At 49.7% G+C, this 24,145-nt stretch overlaps 11 protein-coding genes across 11 annotated transcripts; 6 read left to right on the top strand and 5 right to left on the bottom strand.

Annotated features, from left to right (window-relative positions):
- Positions 1–335: 335 nt before the first annotated feature.
- Positions 336–1,566, bottom strand: FVEG_10034 (NADPH2 dehydrogenase; the record flags this gene model as incomplete). The annotated part of the gene is made up of 2 exons (XM_018899101.1): positions 1,390–1,566; positions 336–1,327 (listed from the first exon to the last, which is right to left on the bottom strand). The coding sequence occupies exons 1-2, from the start codon at positions 1,508–1,510 to the stop codon at positions 336–338; spliced, it is 1,113 nt and encodes a 370-aa protein (XP_018757108.1). The 5' UTR covers positions 1,511–1,566.
- A 516-nt stretch (positions 1,567–2,082) lies between these two features.
- FVEG_10035 (hypothetical protein) lies at positions 2,083–3,906 on the top strand (the record flags this gene model as incomplete). The annotated part of the gene is made up of 2 exons (XM_018899102.1): positions 2,083–2,668; positions 2,717–3,906. 2 exons carry the CDS (start codon positions 2,083–2,085, stop codon positions 3,904–3,906), a joined length of 1,776 nt encoding a protein of 591 aa, XP_018757109.1.
- A 935-nt stretch (positions 3,907–4,841) lies between these two features.
- On the top strand, positions 4,842–5,882 carry FVEG_10036 (hypothetical protein; the record flags this gene model as incomplete). Its single annotated transcript, XM_018899103.1, has 2 exons — positions 4,842–4,979; positions 5,034–5,882. The coding sequence occupies 2 exons, from the start codon at positions 4,842–4,844 to the stop codon at positions 5,880–5,882; spliced, it is 987 nt and encodes a 328-aa protein (XP_018757110.1).
- A 154-nt stretch (positions 5,883–6,036) lies between these two features.
- Positions 6,037–8,576, bottom strand: FVEG_10037 (hypothetical protein; the record flags this gene model as incomplete). The annotated part of the gene is made up of 5 exons (XM_018899104.1): positions 6,037–6,790; positions 6,842–7,179; positions 7,228–8,334; positions 8,386–8,472; positions 8,520–8,576. The coding sequence occupies 5 exons, from the start codon at positions 8,574–8,576 to the stop codon at positions 6,037–6,039; spliced, it is 2,343 nt and encodes a 780-aa protein (XP_018757111.1).
- A 741-nt stretch (positions 8,577–9,317) lies between these two features.
- FVEG_10038 (hypothetical protein) lies at positions 9,318–11,330 on the top strand (the record flags this gene model as incomplete). Its single annotated transcript, XM_018899105.1, has 6 exons — positions 9,318–9,490; positions 9,545–9,629; positions 9,687–9,787; positions 9,841–9,927; positions 9,982–10,141; positions 10,191–11,330. 6 exons carry the CDS (start codon positions 9,318–9,320, stop codon positions 11,328–11,330), a joined length of 1,746 nt encoding a protein of 581 aa, XP_018757112.1.
- A 415-nt stretch (positions 11,331–11,745) lies between these two features.
- FVEG_10039 (amidase) lies at positions 11,746–13,305 on the top strand. Its single transcript, XM_018899106.1, has 3 exons — positions 11,746–12,096; positions 12,153–13,051; positions 13,101–13,305. The coding sequence occupies exons 1-3, from the start codon at positions 11,841–11,843 to the stop codon at positions 13,269–13,271; spliced, it is 1,326 nt and encodes a 441-aa protein (XP_018757113.1). The 5' UTR covers positions 11,746–11,840; the 3' UTR covers positions 13,272–13,305.
- A 54-nt stretch (positions 13,306–13,359) lies between these two features.
- On the bottom strand, positions 13,360–14,598 carry FVEG_10040 (hypothetical protein; the record flags this gene model as incomplete). Its single annotated transcript, XM_018899107.1, has 1 exon — positions 13,360–14,598. One exon carries the CDS (start codon positions 14,596–14,598, stop codon positions 13,360–13,362), a length of 1,239 nt encoding a protein of 412 aa, XP_018757114.1.
- Positions 14,599–14,881: 283 nt separating this feature from the next.
- FVEG_10041 (hypothetical protein) lies at positions 14,882–17,575 on the bottom strand (the record flags this gene model as incomplete). Its single annotated transcript, XM_018899108.1, has 5 exons — positions 14,882–15,818; positions 15,867–16,263; positions 16,309–16,830; positions 16,908–17,379; positions 17,501–17,575. The coding sequence occupies 5 exons, from the start codon at positions 17,573–17,575 to the stop codon at positions 14,882–14,884; spliced, it is 2,403 nt and encodes an 800-aa protein (XP_018757115.1).
- Positions 17,576–17,953: 378 nt separating this feature from the next.
- On the top strand, positions 17,954–19,100 carry FVEG_10042 (hypothetical protein; the record flags this gene model as incomplete). The annotated part of the gene is made up of 4 exons (XM_018899109.1): positions 17,954–18,106; positions 18,159–18,314; positions 18,365–18,537; positions 18,590–19,100. 4 exons carry the CDS (start codon positions 17,954–17,956, stop codon positions 19,047–19,049), a joined length of 942 nt encoding a protein of 313 aa, XP_018757116.1. The 3' UTR covers positions 19,050–19,100.
- Positions 19,101–20,046: 946 nt separating this feature from the next.
- On the top strand, positions 20,047–21,669 carry FVEG_10043 (hypothetical protein; the record flags this gene model as incomplete). The annotated part of the gene is made up of 3 exons (XM_018899110.1): positions 20,047–20,294; positions 20,347–21,073; positions 21,121–21,669. The coding sequence occupies 3 exons, from the start codon at positions 20,047–20,049 to the stop codon at positions 21,667–21,669; spliced, it is 1,524 nt and encodes a 507-aa protein (XP_018757117.1).
- Positions 21,670–21,846: 177 nt separating this feature from the next.
- Positions 21,847–23,423, bottom strand: FVEG_16715 (hypothetical protein; the record flags this gene model as incomplete). Its single annotated transcript, XM_018905956.1, has 7 exons — positions 21,847–21,897; positions 21,976–22,297; positions 22,345–22,817; positions 22,868–22,935; positions 22,984–23,020; positions 23,075–23,094; positions 23,147–23,423. The coding sequence occupies 7 exons, from the start codon at positions 23,421–23,423 to the stop codon at positions 21,847–21,849; spliced, it is 1,248 nt and encodes a 415-aa protein (XP_018757118.1).
- Positions 23,424–24,145: the final 722 nt, after the last annotated feature.

The raw sequence follows: 24,145 nt of genomic DNA, 5'->3' as shown, positions 1-24,145 counted from the left end.
TAGATTCACCCTCAAACGTAGTGATACTGTTATCCTGTGCCTATTCAGAACATGGCTACATTGTACAACTCCGGGACCCATGTTTATCACATCACGATTAGTCTATTCATCTTCGTGACAGCGGATTCATCGCTCCTAAAAGTGTCACCTCAGCTACTTTCGTCTGCTGAGCTACTTCTTTTGCCTATTCGTATTCGGGTAAGTCACTTGCTAGAATTTCGTGAGCCATCAACGCCTACAGTGTAACTTCGCGGAATGTGTCAAACAGATCAAGACCGATTCACCGGCCTGCTAATGATGCCGATGCAAACTTCTCAAACCTTTATTAATATAGGTTACACCTTTGCTGTTTTCCTACTCAGGAACTCCTGACTAAACGCATAGTCAGTATACCCCCTCGCTATCTTGGGAGTATAAAAGTACGTCCTATCATACCCCTCCAACCCAACACCCGTCTTCAAACGAAACACAAGGTCCGGATTCGCGACAAAATATCTCCCAAAAGCAATCAGAACATAATACCCCTTGTACATCTCATCCACGGCAGTCTTAGCTGAATCACTCTTGAAGCCACCCGACAAGATCACAGGACTTGTGTTGTTCCACAACTCAACAATCCACTTAACTGTCCGTTGACCACCACAATCAGCATCGTCGTTACCGCGAATTCTTGCTTCGATGAGATGAAGGTATGCTAGACCAAGTGGTTTGAGCTGCTCGATAAGGTAGTGAAACTGAGGATCTGGGTCGTCCATGAGCATGCCTAGAAAATCGCTGTAGGGACTGAGACGCATTCCAATCTTATCGGCTCCGATGGCTGCGGTAATGGCTTTGGTGACTTCAATGTGGAATCTAGCGCGGTTCTCAATACTTCCTCCCCAACGATCTGTGCGCTTGTTGCAAGTGTCTTGTAAGAACTGATCAGGTAGATACCCATTCGCACCGTGGATCTCAACGCCGTCGAAACCCGCTGCAATGGCATTTCTCGCAGCAGAAACATAGTCCTTTATTGTAGTCTGGATATCATCCTCTGTCATTTCTTGAGGAGTTGCCATCGATGGGTCAGCTGGAACAGCACTACTGGAAAGAAGAGGATAGCCCTTCCGCTGAAGAACATCAGGGTTGCCAGCCCGTCCCTGATGCCAGAGTTGGCAAAAGACTTTACAGCCCTTTGCGTGAATTGCATCGGTTATACTCCGCCACGCTGTGATTTGAGCATCGGACCAGATTCCAGGTGCATTGTCGGAACCCGCTGTGCTTTCGCATATGAAGGTTGCTTCGCTGATGATGAGAGTGCCAGGTGTTGATGCCCGTTGTTCGTAGTATTCTATTTGTCCAGTTAGCTTTGATGACTGAACGGAGTTCAATGGCTTGTTTACTGCTACTCACCTCGTGTCATTGAAGTTGGGCAATGATCGTCGTCGCAGCGGTATCTGGTCAGAGGCGCCATAACGACTCGGTGCTCCAGAGAAGTTGAGCCAACGGCCAATGGCTCAAAGAGTTGCGACATGATGTCTCCGTCCGTGAGCAATTCGTTAATCAGATAGGGTCAGCTTTCAAAATAAGTAAGTATCGTGATAATCACAGTATTGAAAAGAGAGTCATGATGGTATCAACCCCCCTGCAATAAATATGCGTTCCCATTACCCACCCATTCATTCATTCATCCCCACCACTAACTCCTCTGTGGGTACTCCGTATATCCACCCTTATCGCAATCATCCGGAAAACTTATCCAGATGTCGGAACAGAAGATGCCGATACAAAACAGCTCTGCACCAGCCGCTTTATTCCCGACAGGGACATTCTTGGCCGATGGGGACCTTTGCAGATGCGCTCGTGTCTCGTCGAATGAAGACAAGGCGGGGGATTCGGGAATAAAGGTTCCTGGCAGGAAATGACTGAGCTGGAGAATTTGATGATGACATTGCAAAATTGATCATCGTTTCTTCCCTAGGTGGAGGTTATTGCGTGTCAAAATACAAGGACTTCGGTGCAGGTGATCAACCCTCTTCCTTTCTCTTGTACCCGGACAACCTGATTCCAGGCGAGAGACACGATACTGCCCCATTCATCGCCATCATGAGTCGCGATATTAAGGATTTGAACACATCGCAAGCTTGTTCCGACCGAATCACAAAGGACGAGATACCATCTCAGCTCACCGATGATGGAAAAGCACAAATAGCCAATGCCGACAGCGGTTCCAGCACACAAATAGCAGACCAAAGCGACGCCGAAAGCATAGGCGGCCAACGCAACAGCGATCTCCCCCGCAAACGCCTCCTAATCTCCATAACCGCCCTCTCAGTATGCCTCTTCGTATCATTCCTCGACCAAACCAGCGTGTCAACAGCCACTCCCTCCGTAGCCGGCGAGCTCAAAACGGGAACTTCAACGTCATGGATCGGAACTTCGTTTTTGATAGCGTCGACGGCATTCCAGCTTATCAACGGTCGACTTTCGGATATTTTTGGGAGGAAGAATATGCTATTGCTTTGTTTGTTTCTTATGGGTGTTGGTGATTTGGCTTGTGGCTTTGCAAAGACGCCGGTGCAGTTGTATGTTTTCAGGTCGATTGCTGGTGTTGGTGGTGGGGGGATTAATAGCTTGGTCATGATTATTGTAAGTGATATCACGTCACTGCAAAATCGTGGGTATTATCAAGGTACGTAAGCTATTTGTCGATTTTGGTCTCGGTATTGACAAAACTCAGGAATGCTGGGAGCCATCATCGCGCTTGCCAATGGCGTTGGACCCTTCTTAGGCGGTGCGATCGTTCAATCTGCGACTTGGCGATGGGTCTTCTGGATGATACCCATCATCACTCTACCCACTACAGCAATTATCTGGTTCTACCTCCCTCTCAAGCATCGATCCGGAGAATACATGGCGAAGATAAAAAAGATCGACTACGGAGGCATCGTTCTCAACATTGCATCGACACTACTACTTCTGATCCCCATATCTGGAGGAGGCGTCACATATGCCTGGACATCAGCGTTCTTCATTGCCACCGTCATCATCAGTATCTTTCTAGCCGTCCTCTTCGTTCTGTTTGAGTGGAAATTGGCAAAACTGCCAATCATGCCTCTTCGACTCTACCGCGCGCCCCATTGCTGGGCGCTGTATCTGCAGTCTTTCTTGACGGGTTTGGCTTACTTCGGTAATTTCTTCTATCTACCGCTGTACTTCCAGTCGGTCCTTGGATATGACGCGCTGGTCGCCGGTGCTCTGATCTTAGCGGTCGTCATTCCGACATCGCTCACGTCTATCCTTTCGGGGCAGTACATGAGTCGCGTCGGAAGTTACATGCACTGCATCCTAGCTGGTTTCGCTCTATGGACGCTTGGAAATGGCCTCACGCTTATTTTCGATCGGAAAACGAAGCTAGGGCCTCTAATAGGCATTCTCATCGTTGAGGGCGCAGGTATTGGGTTCACTCTGCAGCCTACACTCGTGGGAATGTACGCGAATGGTCGCAGCGAGGACAGAGCAGTGACGACTGGCTTGCGGAACTTTATCCGCACAATCGGCGGCGCATTTGGCGTTGTCATTTCAGGCGTTATTCTATCAAACACGCTGAACAAAGAGCTTGGAGGAAGGGGTATCGTGTCCAACGACACGATCGCTCAATTAACGTCATCGACATACTCGTTGAGCAGTATGGGCTTGTCGCAGCAGGATCAGGATATCATTCTGGATGCATACATGAAGGGTCTGTACTACACATTCCTCTTCTTTACGGTATGCACGGGACTAAGTCTGCTTCTGACGTTTTGGGTTGGGAACACGAGCCTCAAATCGCCAGCGAAAAGTGAGGACGCGTCAGGTTCAGCAGATCGAGAGATGACGGAAGAGGATGAGAGACCTGGACAGGTTGATCTCGAAAAGGCGCAGCGATAGAGATAGGCCTTCCTTGGGTGATTACAGGAAATAAAAGTTTTCGTCAGTTGTTCTTTACTATTGTCTAAAAAGAATTGTTGGTTGTGAAAGGAAAACGCGTTGATTGAAGACGGCCTGGTCATCAATGAGATGACGCGAAACTTGGTGGGGACAAGACAGAATATCGATAGATAAGGGGCTATTGATAGTACTTCGAACGATACACAAGATACGTCTGTTCTCATGTCGTTCTGTTAGTGCAGTAGTTTCAAAATCCCGGCTAGAGGGAGTACTTGAGTATTGGTGGTACCCTCACCAAAAACAAAGTACCTGTCGTGGAAGGCTGAGTTTATGCACTTTCACCTACCTAATTCGATGTACGTTCGGCCTGAGGCTTCAACAATAGATTGTCATAATCACTAAGATATCCCATTTTTCTTGTGTAAGTAAGAAACCTACTATAACCCGTACTTAAAAGTACCAATATAAAGTAAATAAAGATGCCAAATTTTATTATTACTCTATATTACGACTGTAATTTACTGTTTATCTCATTCATTCAGCATTCTACTGCCCTTACCCTACACATCTTAAACAGAATCCCATTGTCTCAATCCGGCTTAGCTTTATTGTTCAGCGTTGAGTGATAAGCGGGAATAAACGGGGTCAACCAAGAGCTTATCGTCCCCAGCCATAATGCAACGTCTGTTATCTTCCCCGCGTTCCTTATCACAAACACGACTCATGGCCCCGCGCTAGGGGCGTTTTCCTGACCCGGTCGGATAAAGGAAGGTCGAAGGAGAGGTCGGCACAAAATTCGCCGAAGTGTTCGCAATGAGTTGGCCGGCGTTGAGATAAGGCATTGATACAGCTTGCTTATAGCCTAGCCATCAGTCCATTGTCTAACTGTGTTGATCCAAGAGTTTCATTCTCAGAGTCTGGTGTTATTGCCTATCATGCCTACTACTTTCGCCTCGCACCCCGATTACGGCTATGACCGTGACTTCAAGGGTTATGGAGAGAAGGGTCTAGTTGGGTTGAGGTGGCCCAACAATGCCAAGATCGCTGTGTCATTCGTCATCAATTACGAAGAGGTAAGTCAACTGCACAGAAATAACCACCTTCACTGCTAACTCCCGTGGCATTAGGGAGGTGAGCGCTGTGTTCAAAGTGGCGATGGCGTCTCAGAGACAAACCTTCGAGAACACCCTACAACACCACGCATGAATGAGCGCGATCTCAACGGCGAATCAGAGTACGAATATGGCTCCCGCGTCGGCTTCTGGCGATTATTCAAGCTCTTCAACCAGCATAAAATGAAGTTCACTCTCTACGCTGTTGCACAAGCTGTTGAGCAGCAGCCTGAAGTAGCTACTCGCTGCGTCGAAGAGGGTCACGATGTAGCTTCTCACGCTTACCGCTGGGTAGATCATCATGATTGGTCTGTTGAAAAGGAGAAGGAATACATCAAAAAGGGCATCACCAGTTTGAAGAGCCTGACGGGATATGCTCCTAAGGGATGGTACTACGGGCGTCCTTCGCCGCACAGCCGCACTCTAATCCCCCAAGTTTACGAAGAAATGGGTGAAGAGCTCGTTTGGGCAAGCGATACATACGCCGACGACGTACCGTACTGGATTGATCTCCCCACCGAGCGAGAAAAACCCAATCCCAAGGGCTGTCTGATGGTTCCGTACAGCTACGACTGCAATGATTTCAAGTTTCACGTTGTCACTGGCTTTCGCGACTCTACCAGTTTCTACACTCATCTCAAGAATGCATTTGATGTGCTGTACGAGGAGGGAGAGGCGGGGGAACCTAAGATGATGACTATTGGCTTGCATTGTCGTATTATTGGAAGACCGGGACGGTTTAAGGCTTTGAAGGATTTTGTGGAGTATATTGCGCAGAAGGAGGGTGTTTGGGTTGCGACGAGGACGGAGATTGCTGAGGCTTTTAGGGAGCAGTTTCCTTACAAGAAGGGTCAATTGGCATGATAGAATAGGTGAATAGATGATTCATAATTAGTTGCATGCTCTTGATCCGCTTTGCCACGAGGCCGAAGAGCGCCAGAAGCTTCAATGGGGGTAATAAAAATGGTGCAAATGGCACATGTTTTGTAGTTATTCGATGATAGCTCATGCAAGAAGTTCACTGTGCGCTGAAGTCCCAACCTCTGCTCAGGTCCAAGTCTCCCTGCGACAAGTTCCAAACATCCTTGCCACCCTTCGCCGCTCCAGAAAACACATTGGATGTGGACAGTTCTGAAGCACTAAGATTTTCACCTAGCATCTCATTCCACATGTGCCAGCCTTGCCAACCACCAGGTGCTTCCTCATCAACTTCCATGAAAGCCTCTTTGACAGCGTCCGAAACAAGATCACGCATTGTGATATCGTCTGACTCATTGCTAGTCTGTGAGATGGAGTGAGGTTGATGCGATGATAACCCTGGGCTGGTGCTGAAGCTTGGCCGGTCAAACTTAGTCTGCAAAGGGGGAGTCGGATGCGCACCCATTCCCGTATCACCAGACAATCCACCAGGGCTCATGAGAGTCTTCAAAAGACTGCCTGAAAGGGCATCAAAAATATCGCGGTATTTTACAGCGCCTGCCCATTTCTCGCCAAATACAGTGAGGCTCTGGGAACATGCCTGCGTAGCCTCGACGACGTGATAGCTGAACAGACTCTTGTCCTTCCAGATACAGTACATCAGAGTGAGTCCGGCGACGAAACAACTGTGAAGAGAGATCATGGTGTATGTCAGAGTCCTTTGTTGGTTCAGTCGCTTGTATGCTATGCAGACACATGCAGCTGATCGTGCTGTTGTGATGAACCGGGGATCGGTCGTGGCTAGAGAGGGAAGTAAGACTGTGAAGAGGGCCAAGACTGCTTTGTGATATTGGCTACTGCCATTAGTCCTGTACGCAAAAACCCTACGAAAGGAAGTTACTCACAGACTGTAAAAGTCTCCGGCGTCTTGGTTTGTACTCTCAGGATCATAGAGCCAAGTGATCTTGCCATTATCTTTGGGCGACTGAGGCGTCGTCTGAATCCATTTATCGAGGTCTGCTCGTATAGACGCCATCTTCTGATCCAACTTGACGCGATCTTCGACTGGACCAGAGAATATGTCCTTATCGACCCTGAAGACAGTGCGGTGAATGCGCGACTGGATCTTCTCGAGCTTAATGATATGAATGAAGGGTTCGATGTTGCACCACTCCACTGTACGATCATCGCCCAGCGAAGATGCATGCGTCAAGTCCCAATACTCTCGACCAGGGCTTGGCATCTACCTTGAGTCAGAAGGTTACTCCAATTGCAGGTGAGGGTGACTTACCGAAACATTGATGTCTCTGTCAGATATCGCAAATGCTCTTCCTAGTACTACACTAGTACCTCGATCCAGACAATAACACGACCAAAACGCTCGTCGACGAATCTCCAAGTCCCTCGCCACATCAGCACCTGGCGGTGGTCCCTGCCGCTCACGATGCAAACCAAGCTCAATGCAGAGCGAAACCGCATAGCGGACTTGACTCCAAGCACCAGCCCCGTAAGGTGATCTCTGGCCATGAACCGCAAGTAACAAGAGGAACTGAACTGTAGCAAGGTTATGCTGTTCTAAGATGTAATCCATCGGTTCAATCGCTGCCAGTAAATGCTTCTCAGGATCGACTTGTGATGGCTTGCGTGTAAGCTGTTCAAAGCGTGCAGCGATAGCGTAGATGAGATGCATGATGCTTCTTTGGGTTATGGATAGAGCACCCTGCTGATATTGACGTTCGAAAAGCTCAGTGTATTTCTTCCTGTCTAGGATTGGCCATCGGGTGTGCATTCGATCGAAGAAGATGTCGAAGAGATGACGTGCTTCATCTGGGAAAGGGAAGCTGTGAGACGGTTCATCCGGATGGAGGTGAAGAGCTGGAGCTAGGCTTTCGAGATATGGGTCGACAGAAGGGTTCGGTTGTCTTGGGAAATTACTCGGACGAGTGATGCCATTCCTGGAGTTGTGAAAGATGGACCGCTGTATCATTCGAGCGATGGCAGCGCCTGAACTTGAACCCAGATATGATGGATCTGGAGTCGCTTCAGCTGTTCCTGAAGCACATAAAGAGAGATATGCAACACCATCAATGATAGAATTGCGCTCATAGCCATCTAGATCCTCTGATACAGAACCGCGATGCGATGACGAAGACTCAGGATAAGCCTGCGTGTTGACAACATCATTTTCTTGACCATCAACAACAGAAGACGGCGCAAGAGTCTCGAAATGATCTTGCGCATGATCTGGCAATCTTGCCTCAAGGAATGCGATACGCTCCTCAAGAGCATTGATGTACAACGTCTTGCCGCCAGGGTATTGCGGCCGGATTGTTCTCTCGTAAATACATGGAGTACCAACTCTTTCGCAGGACTTACACGTTGGATGGGAGCCATCGCACTGGAGCGTCTTGTAAGTAGATCATCTAGGGAGTGCGTAAGGCTGACTTACCCGCTGTTTACGTCTCTTGCATCGCTTGCAGGCTAGTGCAACGCGGCCCTTGCGGCCTGCAGTGTCGGAATGCCTTCCATTGGAGCCCTGAAAGTCTCAGTGAAACTGATCTAGATGCCGTAAGGGTTACTTACAAGACCATCGAGACGTAATGGGAACCGGTCTTCAGTGGCAGTTCCGTTGTCGTCCATAGTTCTCATGTTGTTTGTTCTGTGTCATAATACGTCAACGCCTATTCTCAGCCTCCCCAAAAGATTATTGGTTCCTCAAATGACATATTGCAAAACAGGATGACTGTGACCAACTCCAGGAACTACTACTAGTCAACCAGCCACTCGGTAGCTCCCATCCGCTGTGATGTTCTTGATGACGAAACCATGGCATTGACTCACATGCAAAACACACTGCTCTCATACAGAATTTCGGTTCAACGAAGCCGATCACAATGAACAATCACAAATTCAGATAAGACCCAAGAAAAAGAAAATACTTCCCCAGACCCCAGAATCAGCACACGTTATTCGCAGTGGATCCGTTATCTTCGGGCAACCTTATCTATGCCCAGACCAAACTAGCCCCCTGTAGCGTTACATAGTGAACATCGCCATTTGATATCGAGCAATGATAACCCTCATTGGATTCATTTCTTATCAGACGGCCCAACCCCGCCTTTTATCCGGTGCGACTCAGGGACGACGCCACTGGGACTGGAACGTGAGTAATCGTCGGGAGAAAAGTACCCGATGGAGTACTGATAGACGCTGTGACTCTACAGCAGCTAAGGCTTGGGAGAGGAGATTGGGGATCATGATGTAAGGCTGGATATTAGATATGAATAAACAAGATCCCAATTTTATACACCATTGAAGTGGCATTGTTCAACAGCTTGAGAGACTGAGGCATCACGACAAAGAAACGAAGGTATCTCAATCATGGTTAACATCCCATCTCGGAGTGAGCTCACAGCTCCATTTCGATCAAAAGAAGCTTTTGTCAACTTTGTTAAGACATCTGATACGGCGGATGGTCAGATGAGAGTTGGTAATGAGCGATGGTCTAATAAAGATCTTGAACCGACACCACCAGAGCATCGGAACTGGACATGGTGAGTCAATTATCCATCAAAGGGATTATTTGTTTAGTTTACTGATTAGTCAAGGTATAATTTGCCGCTGTACTGGTTCTCCAATCAGTTTAGTCTTACAGGATGGAACACTGGTTCATCGCTCATTGCTGTTGGATTGGTAAGTACACAATTTTTGATTGACTCTGCGGTTGTGACGAAACTGACTTGGGAATAGACCTGGCAGCAATCGTTCGTCTCGTGTGTTCTGGGCGCATTGCTCGCATCGCTGGTAGTCATCTGCATGGCCAGGCCCGGTGTCCAATACCATATTGGTTTGTAAGTAACCTACACTCGTCCACCTTCTGCGCATACACTGACCCGACAACTAGTCCCGTCCTCGCTCGATCTAGCATGGGAATGTATGGCGCATACTTCTTCATCTTCATCCGAGCCATCGTCTGCATCGTTTGGTACGGGTACGTATCTCCCCCTCCCCCAACACACCGTTATCAATACTAACAACAACACAGAATCCAAACCTTCTACGGCGGATCGATCCTCTCAGTAATGCTCCGCTGTATATTCGGCAGCTCCTGGCAAAACTTCACCAACACCCTCAGCGAAAATGCCGACATCTCCTCAAAGGTCCTTCTGGCTTTCTTCCTCGTTTGGCTAATGCAGTTCCCATTTGTGCGTACCCCTAAAGCCCCCCATTGACCAACAATGCTAATGTTTGCAGATGTGGGTTCATCCTAGAAACATCCACTACGTCTTCACAGTAAAAGGCTTCACCATGCCCATCGCCGCATTCGCCATCTTCGGATGGTGTATGGCCAACGGCGGCGGCTTGAACGGCATGAACATGGCGTCCAAAGAAGCAGAGGCCGCTGCGTCTACGACTCCTCTCGGCTGGAGTATCATGTCTGGTATCAACGTCATCATGGGTGGATTATCGCCCATGTTGGTTAATCAGCCTGATCTAGCGCGATATTGCCAGAAGACACGCGATGCAGGCCCTCTTCAGGGCATTAGCGTCTTTGTATCCTCCGTCATCGTCTTCTTCCTTGGTCTTGCGTCGACAGCGTCTATGCAGACTGTTTATGGAGAGGCGTATTGGAATATTTGGGATTTACTTGACTCTATTCTTGATCATCATTGGAATGCGGGTGCTCGTGCTGGAGTCTTCTTCCTGGCGCTGGCTTTTCTGCTGGGTGTCTTTGCGACCAACTTTGGCGCCAACTCGATTCCTTTTGGGTCTGATATGACTGGTCTCTTCCCGAGATGGCTCACTATCCGAAGAGGGCAGATTGTCTGCGCCATCCTGGGAATTTGTGTTGTACCTTGGAAGCTTATGGCGAATGCGCAAGCTTTCTTGTCGTTCCTTGGTAGTTACAACATCTTCATGGCGCCTTTGTGTGCTGTCATCATCGTTGACTACTTCTACGTCCGGAAAGGCAACATCCACGTCCCATCTTGCTACGACGGAAGCAAGCATGGCCTCTACCACTTCTGGTCTGGTGTCAATTGGGTTGGCTGCTTTGCCTGGATCGGAGGAACTACCATGGGCTTGCCTGGTCTCGTTGGGCAATACCAGCCTCATCTACTTTCTGATGCATCGCGGTACATGTACATGATGGGCTGGCTTCTTACATTCGTCACTGCTGGGGTTGTCTACACTATCGGCGTTCAGTTCGTCAACATCCGTGTCTTCCCTGCTGGTCGCGCAACGGCCAAGACTTGGGAGTGGCTGGCTAAGGATGGTAGAGAGGGCTTCTACGAGGACGAGAGGGAGGGACAGGTCATCTATGCTCAGGAATCACCTTCTGCGGATAAGACTGTCGGGGAGGTGAATGCAAAGGCAGACGATTCGTCGCTGTGAGCAATGGACTGGACATAGATCGTAAATGCCGAATTAAGTCACATGGCTTCGTTGACAGTACCCGATAGTTAGTATTAATAATGGTTCTCACACTCTTTCAAGCAACTGAGCCTGTTCCTGATGCTTCCCTTGTGAACCCTGTCTGAGCCCTTACAAAGAGAGGGATGCTTTGCTCTGTCTTCCAAGTCTACCTCTGTGTCTTCCATGAAGCTTCATCAAGGGTCTCGCTCAGCAAAAGCTTCACGGAAGCGCTAAGAAGAGTTCCCGTCCCGTCAGCTTATCTCCGTCGGCCAAGTTCGTTCGCCAGACCCACCTCTCCGCATCGGATGCAAACATACCGACCGCTGATAAGCTGATAAGACTAGTAAGCCGACCGGAAGCCGGTCCCGGGCATAATTACCCGTCAGGCCTTTGAGGTATTATGTCATCCCCCATAAGAGCAGCATCTTCGTGAGATAGTCTTCAATCGTCTAAATTACTTTCAGCAAGAGCAGTTTGACGTTATTCATCATGCTGGTCCAACCGTATCAACTCTCGGCAACTGACGTGGCCGCCAAGATCCGAGATGGCCAGCTCACGGTTGAGGAGTATGCGCAGTCACTCTTAGGACGCATCAAAGAGCGAGATCCGATTGTGAAGGCGTGGGCTTACTTGAACCCTGAACAAGTGCTTGAACAAGCTAGGAAACTGGACGCTGTGCCCAAGGAAGAACGGGGACCTTTACATGGTGTTGCAATTGCGGTTAAGGATGTCATCTACACAAAGGGTAAGTAACCAGAGGAAACCAGGCAAAATATTGATTAGCTAACTGTGACATGTCAGATATGCCAACACAATTCAACTCACCCATCTACAAAGACGATGCACCCCAAGTCGACGCAGCCAGCATCATCATCCTCCGCAAAGCCGGAGCGCTCATCCTAGGAAAGACGACCACGACTGAATTCGCAGCTACTACCCAAGGACCTCGAACCACAAACCCACACGACAGTTCCCGCACACCCGGAGGTTCATCATCGGGATCTGGAGCAGTAGTAGCAGACTTCCAGGCTCCCATCAGTCTGGGAACACAGACCGGAGGAAGTACCATCCGCCCGGCCTCTTTCAACGGTATCTACGGATTCAAACCGACATGGAACTCGATCTCAAGGGAAGGGCAGAAAGTATTCTCGTTGATTCTTGATACTATTGGCATTTATGCGAGGACCGTGGAGGATCTAAACTTGCTCGCTGATGTATTCGCATTGGAAGATGATGAGTCGCCCAACCAAGAGTATTCCGTCAATAGCGGCAAGTACGCGATATGCAAAACAATGGTCTGGCCCCAAGCTGGCCCCGGTCTTATCAAGGCCATGGATAAAGCCGTCGAACTCCTCCGATCAAGCGGCGCCACAGTTGACGAGATTGAGTTTCCCCAACATCTGCAAGACTTACCGAAATGGCACTCCATTGTCTTCAACACCGATGGAAGAACAGCCTTTCTGCCTGAGTATAGGGTTGATGAGACTAAAATAGCAGATCAGTTGGTTGGACATGTTGAGAACCGGCTCAAGATTTCTAGAGCTGCGCAGATCAAGGCTTTTGATGAGATTGCAGCGGCGAGACCTGTTGTGGATGAGATGTTGGGTAAGTATGATGCTGTGTTGGTGCCGAGTGTGCCGGATGAGGCGCCGAAGGGTATTGAAACTACTGGAAGTGCTGCATTCAATTTGATCTGGACAGTATGTATACCATTTCCTATGGAACCTACTTTGACTGACCTATCTCTAGGCACTGCATAATCCCGTCATCAACATCCCCGGATTCGCTGGTGAAAACGGAATGCCAATTGGTCTATCCCTCGTTGCACCTAGGTATCACGACAGAAAGCTTCTAGCAGTAAGTAAAGCCGTAGGCAAGCTCTTCGAGGCCTCGGGAGGATGGAAGTCACAGATAGTTTAGACTCAACATAAGCAATTCATCGTTCAAATCGTGACTCAATTGACGTGATATCATACATGCTCTAACAAACGCCGTGACTATTTAATCCTTACAAGTAATAACAAACTCGTCCCTCAAAAAGCCTTCTCGCTGTTCGCGAAACAGCACAGCTCTCGATGCCATCCTCGCCGTTCTTCTTAACAAGAACAGGAATGGTTCCCTTACTATGCTCAATAATAATTTGTCTTGTATTCGCAATATCCTTCCTCTCTCCCTGCATATCAGGTGATGGTGTACGCTCAGGCGTAGGAGGACCGTCGGTAATGGGTGTAGCTGATAGGTCTGCGGCGATAGTACCCTGGATACTAACAGCTGATCCTAAGCAAACTGCGCCAGTGAGTTGGAGTGTTGGGTGGGGAAGACCCATAGAGTAGGACTGCACGTAGATATCGGGAGTCTTTGAGTTGGCGCGGTGTGTAGGTGAAGAGAGAAGTGCGATCTTGGGTGTACCGCGTGTTAGACCAGCGACCTTTGTGCTTGTTGCCAAACCCATGTCTACAGCGCCTTGACATCGAATTGCTTCAACTAAAGCGTGCTGTGTCTCTGGTGCAGCATTGGCGCCGAGGATGGCTGTGAAATCTGCTGCGCTGATCATGACGAACGGGTTCGCAGCGTCGATGAGAGTAGCGCGGATCTGAAAGGGTGCCATCTCAGGTAATAATGATGAAGGGTCAACGTGAAGCCACTGCTGCTTCTGTCCAGAGGGGAACAAGCTCCCCGCCATGCTACCGGCGGGATCGACGAAAGAGCACTTGACTTCACTGCCAGGTGATTTAACACCAGGAATGATAAAATCGCCGTCCTCCTTAAAGTCACCGTTGCGATCCAACTCAACAGTCTCGACAATGATTCTGCTCGTGTTGGTGTTGAAGATCCTAACATCAATCTCCGTCTGTCCCGGCTTCGGTGTGACAAGCCTCTCCTGAACAGCGAAAGGTCCAACACCGGAACTCATATTTCCACAGTTTCCTGAGAAATCCACTGATTCTTTACCAACAGCGACTTGAACAAAAGTAAAGTCAACGTCGGCATCTTCACGGTTCGATAGTGAAATCACAGCGACCTTTGACGTGGTAGATGAACCACCGCCGACGCCGTCAACCTGCTTTGCATCGTTGTTTCGCGAGCCCAGTGCTGAGATGAGATGTGGACCCCATTCGGATTCCTTCTCGGGGAGGTCTTTGCGGTGAATGAAAAGGCCCTTTGATGTCCCTGCGCGCATCAGCACGCAGGACAGGGCGTGGCGGGTAGGATAGTGTTCCTGGGGAGTTTCGATTTCGATAGCCATTGTGAATTGAGTTTTGATTGCAAATTACGTGATCGAGACTGGGAGGGTAACGAAATGGCAAGAGTTAAATAACTCGTGGTTTCGCCATGGAAATGCCATTTTTCGCTCGTAATGTAATTGAGCTCGGCATTGGCGATGCCGGGGAATAACACTCCGAGTGATTCTAGCAGGGAAGAAAAACTGGAGATGCCGTGGGAGACGAGTTCCTGGCCTCCCGTCTGCCCCGTCTCACATAAAAGTGTCCCGCGGGAATGAAAAATCAAGCGGGAAGAGTGGCGAAGTCTCATCTCCCCATGAACTGAAACTCACCCGTACTCGACCCATTAAACCCGAAGATCGGATCCTCCAAAAACGCAGCATCCTGATTCGCCGGCCAGAAACTCGTCTGCTGCCATGAATTCCCACCCTCAATGTCCCCAGCCCCAGGCACGGGAGCAAAACTGTTCAGGCCTCCCGCGGGAAACCCCTGGGGGAAGTAAACAGGCTGTTGACCCGCCGTCGATGTGTGGAGATAGTGCTCCCCGTCGACCTGAGGTATTTTCTGGGGGTACTGCCCGTACATGGTTGGCTCGCTGCTGCTGCCGTTCAAGTCGCCCTCGCGCAGGAAGCTCTGTATGATGCCATCGATGTTGATCCAGTCTGAACCCGGTGACGGCACCGCGCTACCGCTCAATTCGACAGGTTGCATTTCCTGATTTGGCGACGTTTCCGTCTGTGCGCTCCCCGTGTTCTCTAGCCCTTCATACCCGATCTGCGCTTGCACCCGCTGCTGCTGCTGCTGAGGCTGTTGATCACGCGACTTGGTCGCCGGTTCAGCCTCGAGCGCATCATCAGGAATATCATCGACGACAACGCCGTACTTGCTCATGAGCCTGTGGATAATAACAGCGGCTTTTTGCACTGCGGAATTAGTCTCTTGGTTTTCTTTGAACACGGCGAGGCATGTCATTAAGTTGACGTAGGCAGCGGAGCCTTTGCCGTTTTTGGCGGCGATGCGGCAGTGGATAGTTGCGGCGACGTATGTTGCGTAGGAGATTAGATAGGGGGCGCGACGGACGGAGAAGGCGCGGTGGTAGGCGCGTAGAAGACTGCAGATGCTGGAGGCGGCGGCTGAGCATTTGATTACTGAGTCGACGGATATGGAGCGGAATGTGTTGTAGAGATGACCGTCTGCGACGAAGGGGCGATGGAGGAGGATGACGAGAACGTGGTACATTGCACTAGAATGTCAGTAATGAAGTATGGGTTTCTGGCGATTCAAGACTCACTGAAGACTGAGAACGTGAGGGGGAGGAACTGTAGCATCAGGCGCATTCGCAACTTCAGGCTTGAGATGATTGGGTAAAGCGGTATGCCAATCTTGTAACTTCTTCTGAAGCTTATCCAACACTTTTGACAGCTCAGCTGGACTTTGATCTGTTGTTCGAACGGTGTATATGGTGCTCATGACATCGCTCATGACGATAGACAACTTGCAGAGCGCAGTGAATGTTGAGATACTGTAAGCAGGTGAACCAGCGTAATTGTTCTTTGACGTCGAGTACGCAAAAGGTTGCCAGAATTCGAGCTCAGAGTATGTATCGATGAACTTTATCGGAACCATTGCGTCGTTTTCTTTAAGAGTGACGGGACGGCCTTGATACAGACTCTGAATCTTATCGACCACTGTTCATGTTAGTACTTGTTGATACTACCGCTAGATGTACTTACCAAAAGCTCCCCAAAACACACGCCGTCGTATCTCAAGATCCTCATCAGAGAACTGATGCGAATTCGTTAAGTCAACATGCAGCCCCAAATCAATCAGCATCCGAAACGCCAGCCCAGCATACAACCACGCCGCACTCCTCTCATCGCCCAGCGCAAACAACGAATTCGTCATGACAAGCAGCGCCTGAATCGTCGTGATATCGCTTCTGTCCAACGACCCTCCCACCAACTCCCTCACCCTCTCACGATACCGCCATCCCGCAGTCCTGACATCATTAGCGTCCTTGCGTACTTCAAGTCTTGGACTAAACTTTGATGAACCAAAGTATATAGCGTTGAGGAGCAGCTTGGAGAAATATGGCCCGCCGCATGCCATGTCCCGCATGAAGGCGGGACGGTACGTGATGAGGAATGAGTGGTGTTGGCGGTTCCAGTGCAGTGAGAGGAGATGCATCCCCAGGTCGGGATCGACGCCGTCAAAGTCAAGCTGCCCCTTAGCGAAATGGATCTCCTCCAGTTGCCCTATCTCACACAAAACACATTAGTTTCATACACCGCTTAACAAAAAAAGTAACTACAAGTATAAGTGAAGTACCCACGCTGCTTAGCTGCCTCAGCGATAAGACCACGCTCTACCCAATGATCCGGCATCCGCGGCTGCACCTCCTGCTCAACAGGTCTCTCCTGCGCATTGTCCTCAAAAAGGGCGCTGGTGCGTCCATGATACGTCGATTCACCGTTCGCGAGGACAACGACTCTCGCGACGCCTGAATCCATGGGCCGCGGTGAAGGATCCCAGGATTGGTGGCGAGGTTGTGCTCCATCGCGTGTTGTTGTCGTTACTGCCTGCTGACTACTCGCTGCCTCGCTGCTGTCGCCGTTTGACGAGGCTGCGGGGGCGCTGGTCTGGCGGGCGGGTGATTCCGTGCGTGCTTTGACGCTACGGGCCTTTGTGCGCTGATGGCGCTGGCGGCCTGCTGCTTTGGTGACATCGGGGACGGGCTCGTAGACGCAGTCTTTCTCGTATGTCTGGCAGTTGATACACTTTGGCTTCTGGCCGTTACACTTGATCTAGGGTTGTACTGTTAGTCCCGCGGGAACTCACTTCCCTACCTCTGACTGTCTGACCATACCATGTACCAGTATGTGAGGGGGAACTGGGGTAAGGGAGGGAGGGGTAAGTAGGTCTCACTTTTCTTTTGCGGCAGAATGTGCATGCTTCTGTAGCACGCCTGCGGACGCGGGTAGGCGTAGACTCTGCGGGCATCGTTACGTTACGCTCTGTGCTTTAGCCTTGGACGTGGGAAGGGAAAAAAGGGAAGAATTGTGAAGGCACGGGAAGAGACGGGAAGAAAGCTGAGCTGATCGATTCCACCCGGATCCACTGTTGATCCGTGGGTCGTAGACCCCAAAGGGCAAAGCGTTGAATTTTCTCCGTTTTCTTCCCTCCACTTTTCAGTCTCGTTTACCCGTGAGCCTCAACCCGTGGCTTCAGTCTGCTATTATTAAACCGCGACTATCCTTTTAAATGTTAGTAGATGCTGTTTAATTTGTTGGTTCGCTATTTATTTACTTCTCTCCGTTTGTCATCAGTGCCAAGTCTTGACCGTTTCTTCTCACCTGGATTCACCGAGTCACCCCCAAAATGGACGCCATCGCTACGACACAACCTATCGCTAAGCCTGCGCTGCCTAAGCAGGCTGTAGCACAGACAGCGCCTGCGCAGAAGAAGAAGATCACTCCTGGTATTTCACTTGCTGCTGGTGCTGTTGCAGGTGGTGTTGAGGCCACAATCACAGTGAGTTTCTTTTACGGTCTGGGAGTAGAGGATTGAGTGTTAACAAGCTTAGTACCCTTTTGAGTGGGCAAAGACAGTAGCGCAGCTGAGCGCCCGCCAAGCACCCGCTGGAGTAGTCGTCTCCAAATCTCCATTTGCCGTCATCGGCCAGACGGTTCGTTCAGATGGCATCCGCGCAATTTACACTGGATGCTCTTCATTGATTGTTGTGAGTATCCTTTCTTAAACGAGTTAACAGATTTGATCTAATGATATCAGGGAACTGCTGCCAAAGCTGGTGTTCGCTTCCTCTCTTTTGATACTGTAAAGGCTCAATTAGCAGATGCCAATGGGAAGCACTCAGCGGGATCAAATATCCTCGCTGGTATGATTGCCGGTGCTGTTGAGAGTGTGACTGTCGTTACACCTACAGAACGAATCAAGACTGCTCTGTAAGTCGCCCGTCTTCCGCTGAATAGAGAGTTGTGTACTGACAAATAACAGCATTGATGATGCTCGCTCAGGGAACAAGCGTCTTAACGGCGGCTTCCACGCTCTGCGCACAATAGCAGTTGAGCGCGGCGTCCGAGAAATCTACCGCGGTCTCATGTCCACCACCCTCAAGCAATCAGCCACATCCGGAGTCCGCATGGGCTCCTACAACATCCTAAAAGACACATTCAAGTCCGACGGCAAGAACCCCTTCGTGACATTCGGCATCGGTGCTATCGCCGGTGTGATCACAGTCTACGCTACACAGCCTTTTGATACCATCAAGACGAGGTCGCAGTCTGCCAAGGGTATTGGTATGGGCGAGGCTGTGCAGCAGGTTCTGCGTGATGGAGGTGTGAGAGCATTCTGGAGTGGAAGTACTATGCGCTTGGGACGGTTGATTCTTAGTGGTGGTATTGTCTTCACGGCGTATGAGAATATTGCGGGCTTGTTGATGGGGATGAAGAAGTAGAGTGCATTGGAGTGTTTTGTGTTTTGGGTCATTTACGGGAAGTTTGGGTCGGAGTATTAGCTTATGGCATTAAAACGATTTCATGTATCATTCATAGACGATTTTTCCAATATTCTATATCCATTTCGCACTATGACTTTTGAACTTTTTCCGTAAATGCTTCACATAACTTGACGGTATTGATATGCGTACAGATGACCTTTACTGACACGACTTCACTATGCAATTAATTCATTCTCTCCGCATCTTATCGTATAACCGTAATCTATGTTTATCAGATCCATTGTACAAGCTTAAACATAACCGTAAACTCATGCCGATCACCGAGGCATATCCGGGTCCTCAACGGCGATCGTCAGCAACATGTCATGCCAGACCGTCTCTACCCCAGACCAATCTATCCCAACCCTCGGACTTCCCCGCACCCCTTTCACCTAACCGAAAACTTGGTCCGTGGAAAACTGGAGTCACTTGACTGCAACGCAAACGCAACGCCCAGGGTTCATCGGCCTTCCCCAACTTCAGCCCAAACCCCGGGCATCATCCGCGATCATTAACCGACAATTACCTCTCTCCATTCCCCCGTGGGGGAGAAGAGTCACCGGGAAGGCCTTGGCATAGCAGATTCCCGCGGGAACAAATGACATCCTCTGCTGTCCCCCCGCAAAGCAGCTTCGAGACCGTAGTTACATGGGTTCTCCGCGTCTTGCCAAGACTAAGTTAAGGTTATGCGTAACCTTAATGGGGATAACGCTACGAGGGGCCCGCCGATGAATTTTCCCAGTTCCGCACGGCTGACTCGCCATTTCACCCCAACTCGCTCGCTCAGCAGCAAACAACATGACGAGAATCCTGCCAAGCTGTGTATAAAAGTCTTGGGAGATCCTACCCCAGACTTTTCTCTTTCTTGCCCAGACTCATCATCACTTCTTGGTTCTCCAGTCCAGTTCCACCCAGCTATCCACTTAAGTCTTGGAAACCAAGAGTTTTGCCCAGCATGACTGTTTCGCAGAACAACGAGACCGCCTCTCACAACGAGGACCGCTTCGATGAGAAGGCAGAGGTCGCGGCTGTTGAGAACGCCATCTCTTCGCCAGTCGGACATGTTCCCCCCATTGAGATTCAAGCTCGTTTCCCGCTCCTGCGGGATCTCTCGCAGACGCAGATGGATGCGTTGAACAAGAAAGTTCGCAGCAAGGTTGATTGGCATATGATGCCTTGTGTCACCCTCATGTTCTTGATGAAGTAAGCCAACCCCTACATTAACCAAGACGGCCAAGACTAACGGTGAGCTTAGCTACCTCGATCGCATCAACGTCTCCAACGCTCGACTCGCTGGTCTGCAGGAAGATCTTGGCATGACTGATACCGTTTGGAACGCGGGTATCTCGACCTTCTACGTCGGCTACCTAATTGGTCAATTGCCCGGTAATCTCCTCATGGCCAAGACGAACCCCAAGTTCTTCCTGCCTACCATCATGCTCATGTGGAGCGCGGGTACAATCTGCATGCCCGCCATGACCAATGGTGTTGGATTCTGTGTCGTTCGCTTCTTCATTGGTTTGATGGAGGCCCCGTTCTTCCCTGGTCTGACGCTCATGACTTCGTCTTGGTACACCAAGGAGGAATCGCCCTTCCGCATGGCTATCTGGCACGCTGGTAACACCATCTCTAACATTATCTCTGGTTTCTTGGCTGCTGGTATTCTCGAGCATATGGATGGAATCGCTGGCTTGCACGCTTGGCAATGGTTCTTCCTCATTGAGGGTATCGTCTCCATCGTCGTTGCTGTCGTCTCTTACTTCGTCCTCCCGTCTTGGCCCAACGACACCAAGTTCCTCGATGAGCAAGAGCGTGAGATGGCTCAGTACCGAATTCTCGTTTCCAACGGTGGTATCGATGAGAAGGTTGGTGGTACTTGGGATGGTGTTCGTGAGGCTGTCAGGGATCCCTTCACCTGGTACTTCTGCCTCATGCACTTTGCCCTCGTCACTGCTCAGAGCTTCAAGGACTTCCTCCCTTCTGTAAGTACACCCAACCGAGCATTTTCGTTCCCTACTAATATCTTTAGATCATGAACACCTTTGGCTTCAACAAGATGACCACCTACCTCATCCAGGCTCCTCCCTACGCCCTCGCCTACATCTCCGCCTGTCTCATCGCCTGGTCTTGCGGCCACTTCATGGAATCAACATACCATATCGTCATCCCTATTATCCTCTCAGCGGCCGGCTGCGGTATCCTCATCGGCACCATCAACGTCGCCGCTCGATACGTCGGTATCGTGCTCCTCGTCTGCGGTACCTACAACGGTCTCAACTTGCAACTCTCCTGGGAAACCACCGTCGTCCCTGCTCCTCGTGCCAAGAAGGCCGCTCTTATCGCCATCGCCAACTGCATCAGCCAGGTTAGCCACTGGTTCAGCCCTTACTTCTATCCCCGAAGCCAGGAGCCTTTCTACCGCATGGCTGGTGGTCTTCTCCTTCTCGGCTGTGCCTTGACTGTTCTCTCGGCTTTCCTTGTTCGATGGAGGGCTCAGAAGCTCAACAAGAAGCTTGATGAGCAGGAGGGATGGACTCCCAACTCTGGTGTCGAGCGTGGCTGGCGATACAAGTACTAAGCGTGATATAACGATATTGGCGACTATGAACTGGAGTGATGGACTGGTATCTGTACTGAGAAGCGATTTGGAAAGAAGCATGAGTTGTTGTTTATCCTTATGATTCATCGTTACGAGTTATGAATATGTTAGCGCTTCACTTGACACTGCTTGCAAAATGTGATTTCATGATGTTCATCATTCCCATTGACTTTGCAGGTTTTGGTGATGTGGATATGATAAAGTGAACTATGATACATACGATTAACGCTCTTCATACTGACGCACCTCAACTGTTCGAAGAATGTGCGAGTCATCAAGGCTTACTCCGTGTCCCCCATTACCATCACCAATGCTACCAGTGCTTCCCTCAGTAGTAACATCGCCCGCACGAACGTTAGTGGTGACGTACGCCTTGCCATTCGGTATGAGAACATTCTCATCACTTCCCATGTCCTCGTTATAGTGCACGCTTTCTGGTGTGTGCCCCGTGTTTCGCGATCGCTGTTTGGACGAACTCATCATCTCAAACTGGGACCTTGAGTAATTGGATGAATAGCCTGGCTTATCCTTGTGAAGAATGGACTTCCATAACATCGGCATGAACGGGAAGCACGCACAGACGACACCAATACCACACTCAGCGATTCTGACCCTGGTTAGCGGCGCTCAAATGCATGACCTTCGGTGACTCACCCAGTCAAGTTGATTTGTAGAAAGACGTATGTCTGATCCGGGCTTTCCCCATTATGGATGATAAAGACTAGCCTAACAAGGCTAAAGATGCAGGCTATCCCTCCGACTCCAAAGATAGCGACGATCTTGAGCTTTGCGACAAGTCCCACCTGGAGTTTCTTGGTAAGAGGACAGGGAAGGAGAAGGACAACGATATCGCTAAGAAGACTGATGATGTTATCGACAAGAATGAGAACTCGCTGATTAAAGCATTCGCCATCGGTGGTAGCGCCCCAGAACATTGAGATCGGACGGCAGATGAACATCTTGAGGAATAGCATGGCAACGTAGTAGACACCCATGACCCCGAGGAAGCCGTATATCCACTTGACATATGTCTTGTATGGGGCGAAGATGCTGGCGAGGAAGAGAAGAATGGCTGCTTTGATGGCAAAGACAGTTGGGCCGTAGTTGACCATGGTCGCGTAGACGGTCTACAACAAGCTCAGATCACGGTCGGGTTGGGTATCAAGAAGAGACATACCTGGTTGTACTGCGTTATTAGATGCTCTGGGACATCCCATTGGTGAAGGCCACCACCGTATCTCAACACTATAATCGTTAGTTACAAGTGTTTAAGCACGGGTGACAAATACTTACTCAACAGGCACATAGTGCAGTACCCCATGAACCCAATCTGACCGATGGTTAGTGCTTGACGAGACTGATGCGCGCTGAAAGCATCGCTTACATATCCAATGACACAAGCAACTGGATATCTATGTTAGCAAATGACTCGATGTTGTAGTGAATGCGGACATACTATCATCTAGCCGAAGCCTCATCGCCAGCCTGTACCGGGCCCACAACCGCAGAAAAACGAAGATGGTACATACAGACATTGCAATCGTATTCGAGGCAATGCAGATGTAGTACAACTCTCGATTCGGATTGTCAAAGTTGGACTCTTTGCCCGGAGGCGGTTCCATCGCTGGTTTAGTCATGGTGGCTGCAAAGACTTCAATGCTTCGGTGCGTCCAGAATCGTCGGGCTGCAGAACCAAGAAAGAAACTCAAAAACAACGGATGGAGATATAGCATGTCAGGGTCATATGTACCCACTGTAGGCACCAGATGCAGGTAATAGGAGCTCCGACATGGCGGCAAATCCTCCGCTCAGTGATCATCCGCAGCTGACAGTGGGACCAGTAAAATTTCTCAGGCCTGGGATCTTGAGGCAATGAATGTTAATAGTCACAAATAAAATGATCAGTTGTTGATTTCACATGAACTCGGACGAGTTATGGACCGGTATGAGCAGGACCCCTGAGAATGGCCCATTGTTCCTGTCGCATGCATATGAGGTCATGGAAGAAAGTTCCTCGGCTGCTACCGAGATCAATATCCGTCTGAGGTAAAACAACAGGACCAGGTTTCCTCCGAGAGACATGGATATCAGATTCGAGGGCCTACGGGAAGGATACGATTGGTTTGCCACGATCATAACATCGATATTAATCTTCAGCACTACTCCGTAGGTGGGGGTTTCCATTGTGAGGCAAGGTCCCATTGGCAAGCGATGTTGTATTTCAACTGCCAATTCTTCAGAGAGAAGAGTCAACATCATATATCACAAATCAGCATATTCCGCATAAAAATTGTGAACGCATTCCAGAAAAGCTTCCGAAATTACACCACCTCGGCACTCAAGATAGCAATGATCGTCTTGTCATATGCATGTTGGTCGTCCCGCTGTTACATCGCTTCCATACTCGGCCCATTTATTGTCGATCACCGTTGCCGGTTCAATTCCCCGGGCCGTC

The sequence above is a fragment of the Fusarium verticillioides genome, chromosome 9, assembly GCF_000149555.1.
Source record: "Fusarium verticillioides 7600 chromosome 9, whole genome shotgun sequence".
NCBI lineage: Eukaryota > Fungi > Ascomycota > Sordariomycetes > Hypocreales > Nectriaceae > Fusarium > Fusarium verticillioides.
Note: the sequence above shows the minus strand (reverse complement) of the source record. Positions and strands in the feature narration are given on the sequence as shown.

Bases quoted from the DNA above. Each gene is read 5' to 3' on its own strand.
- FVEG_10039 (XM_018899106.1), top strand. From the start codon at position 11,841: ATGCTGGTCCAACCGTATCAACTCTCGGCAACTGACGTGGCCGCCAAG. The intron at 12,097-12,152 runs GTAAGTAACCAG...GTGACATGTCAG, and splicing joins GGATGTCATCTACACAAAGG to ATATGCCAACACAATTCAAC. The intron at 13,052-13,100 runs GTATGTATACCA...ACCTATCTCTAG, and splicing joins CATTCAATTTGATCTGGACA to GCACTGCATAATCCCGTCAT.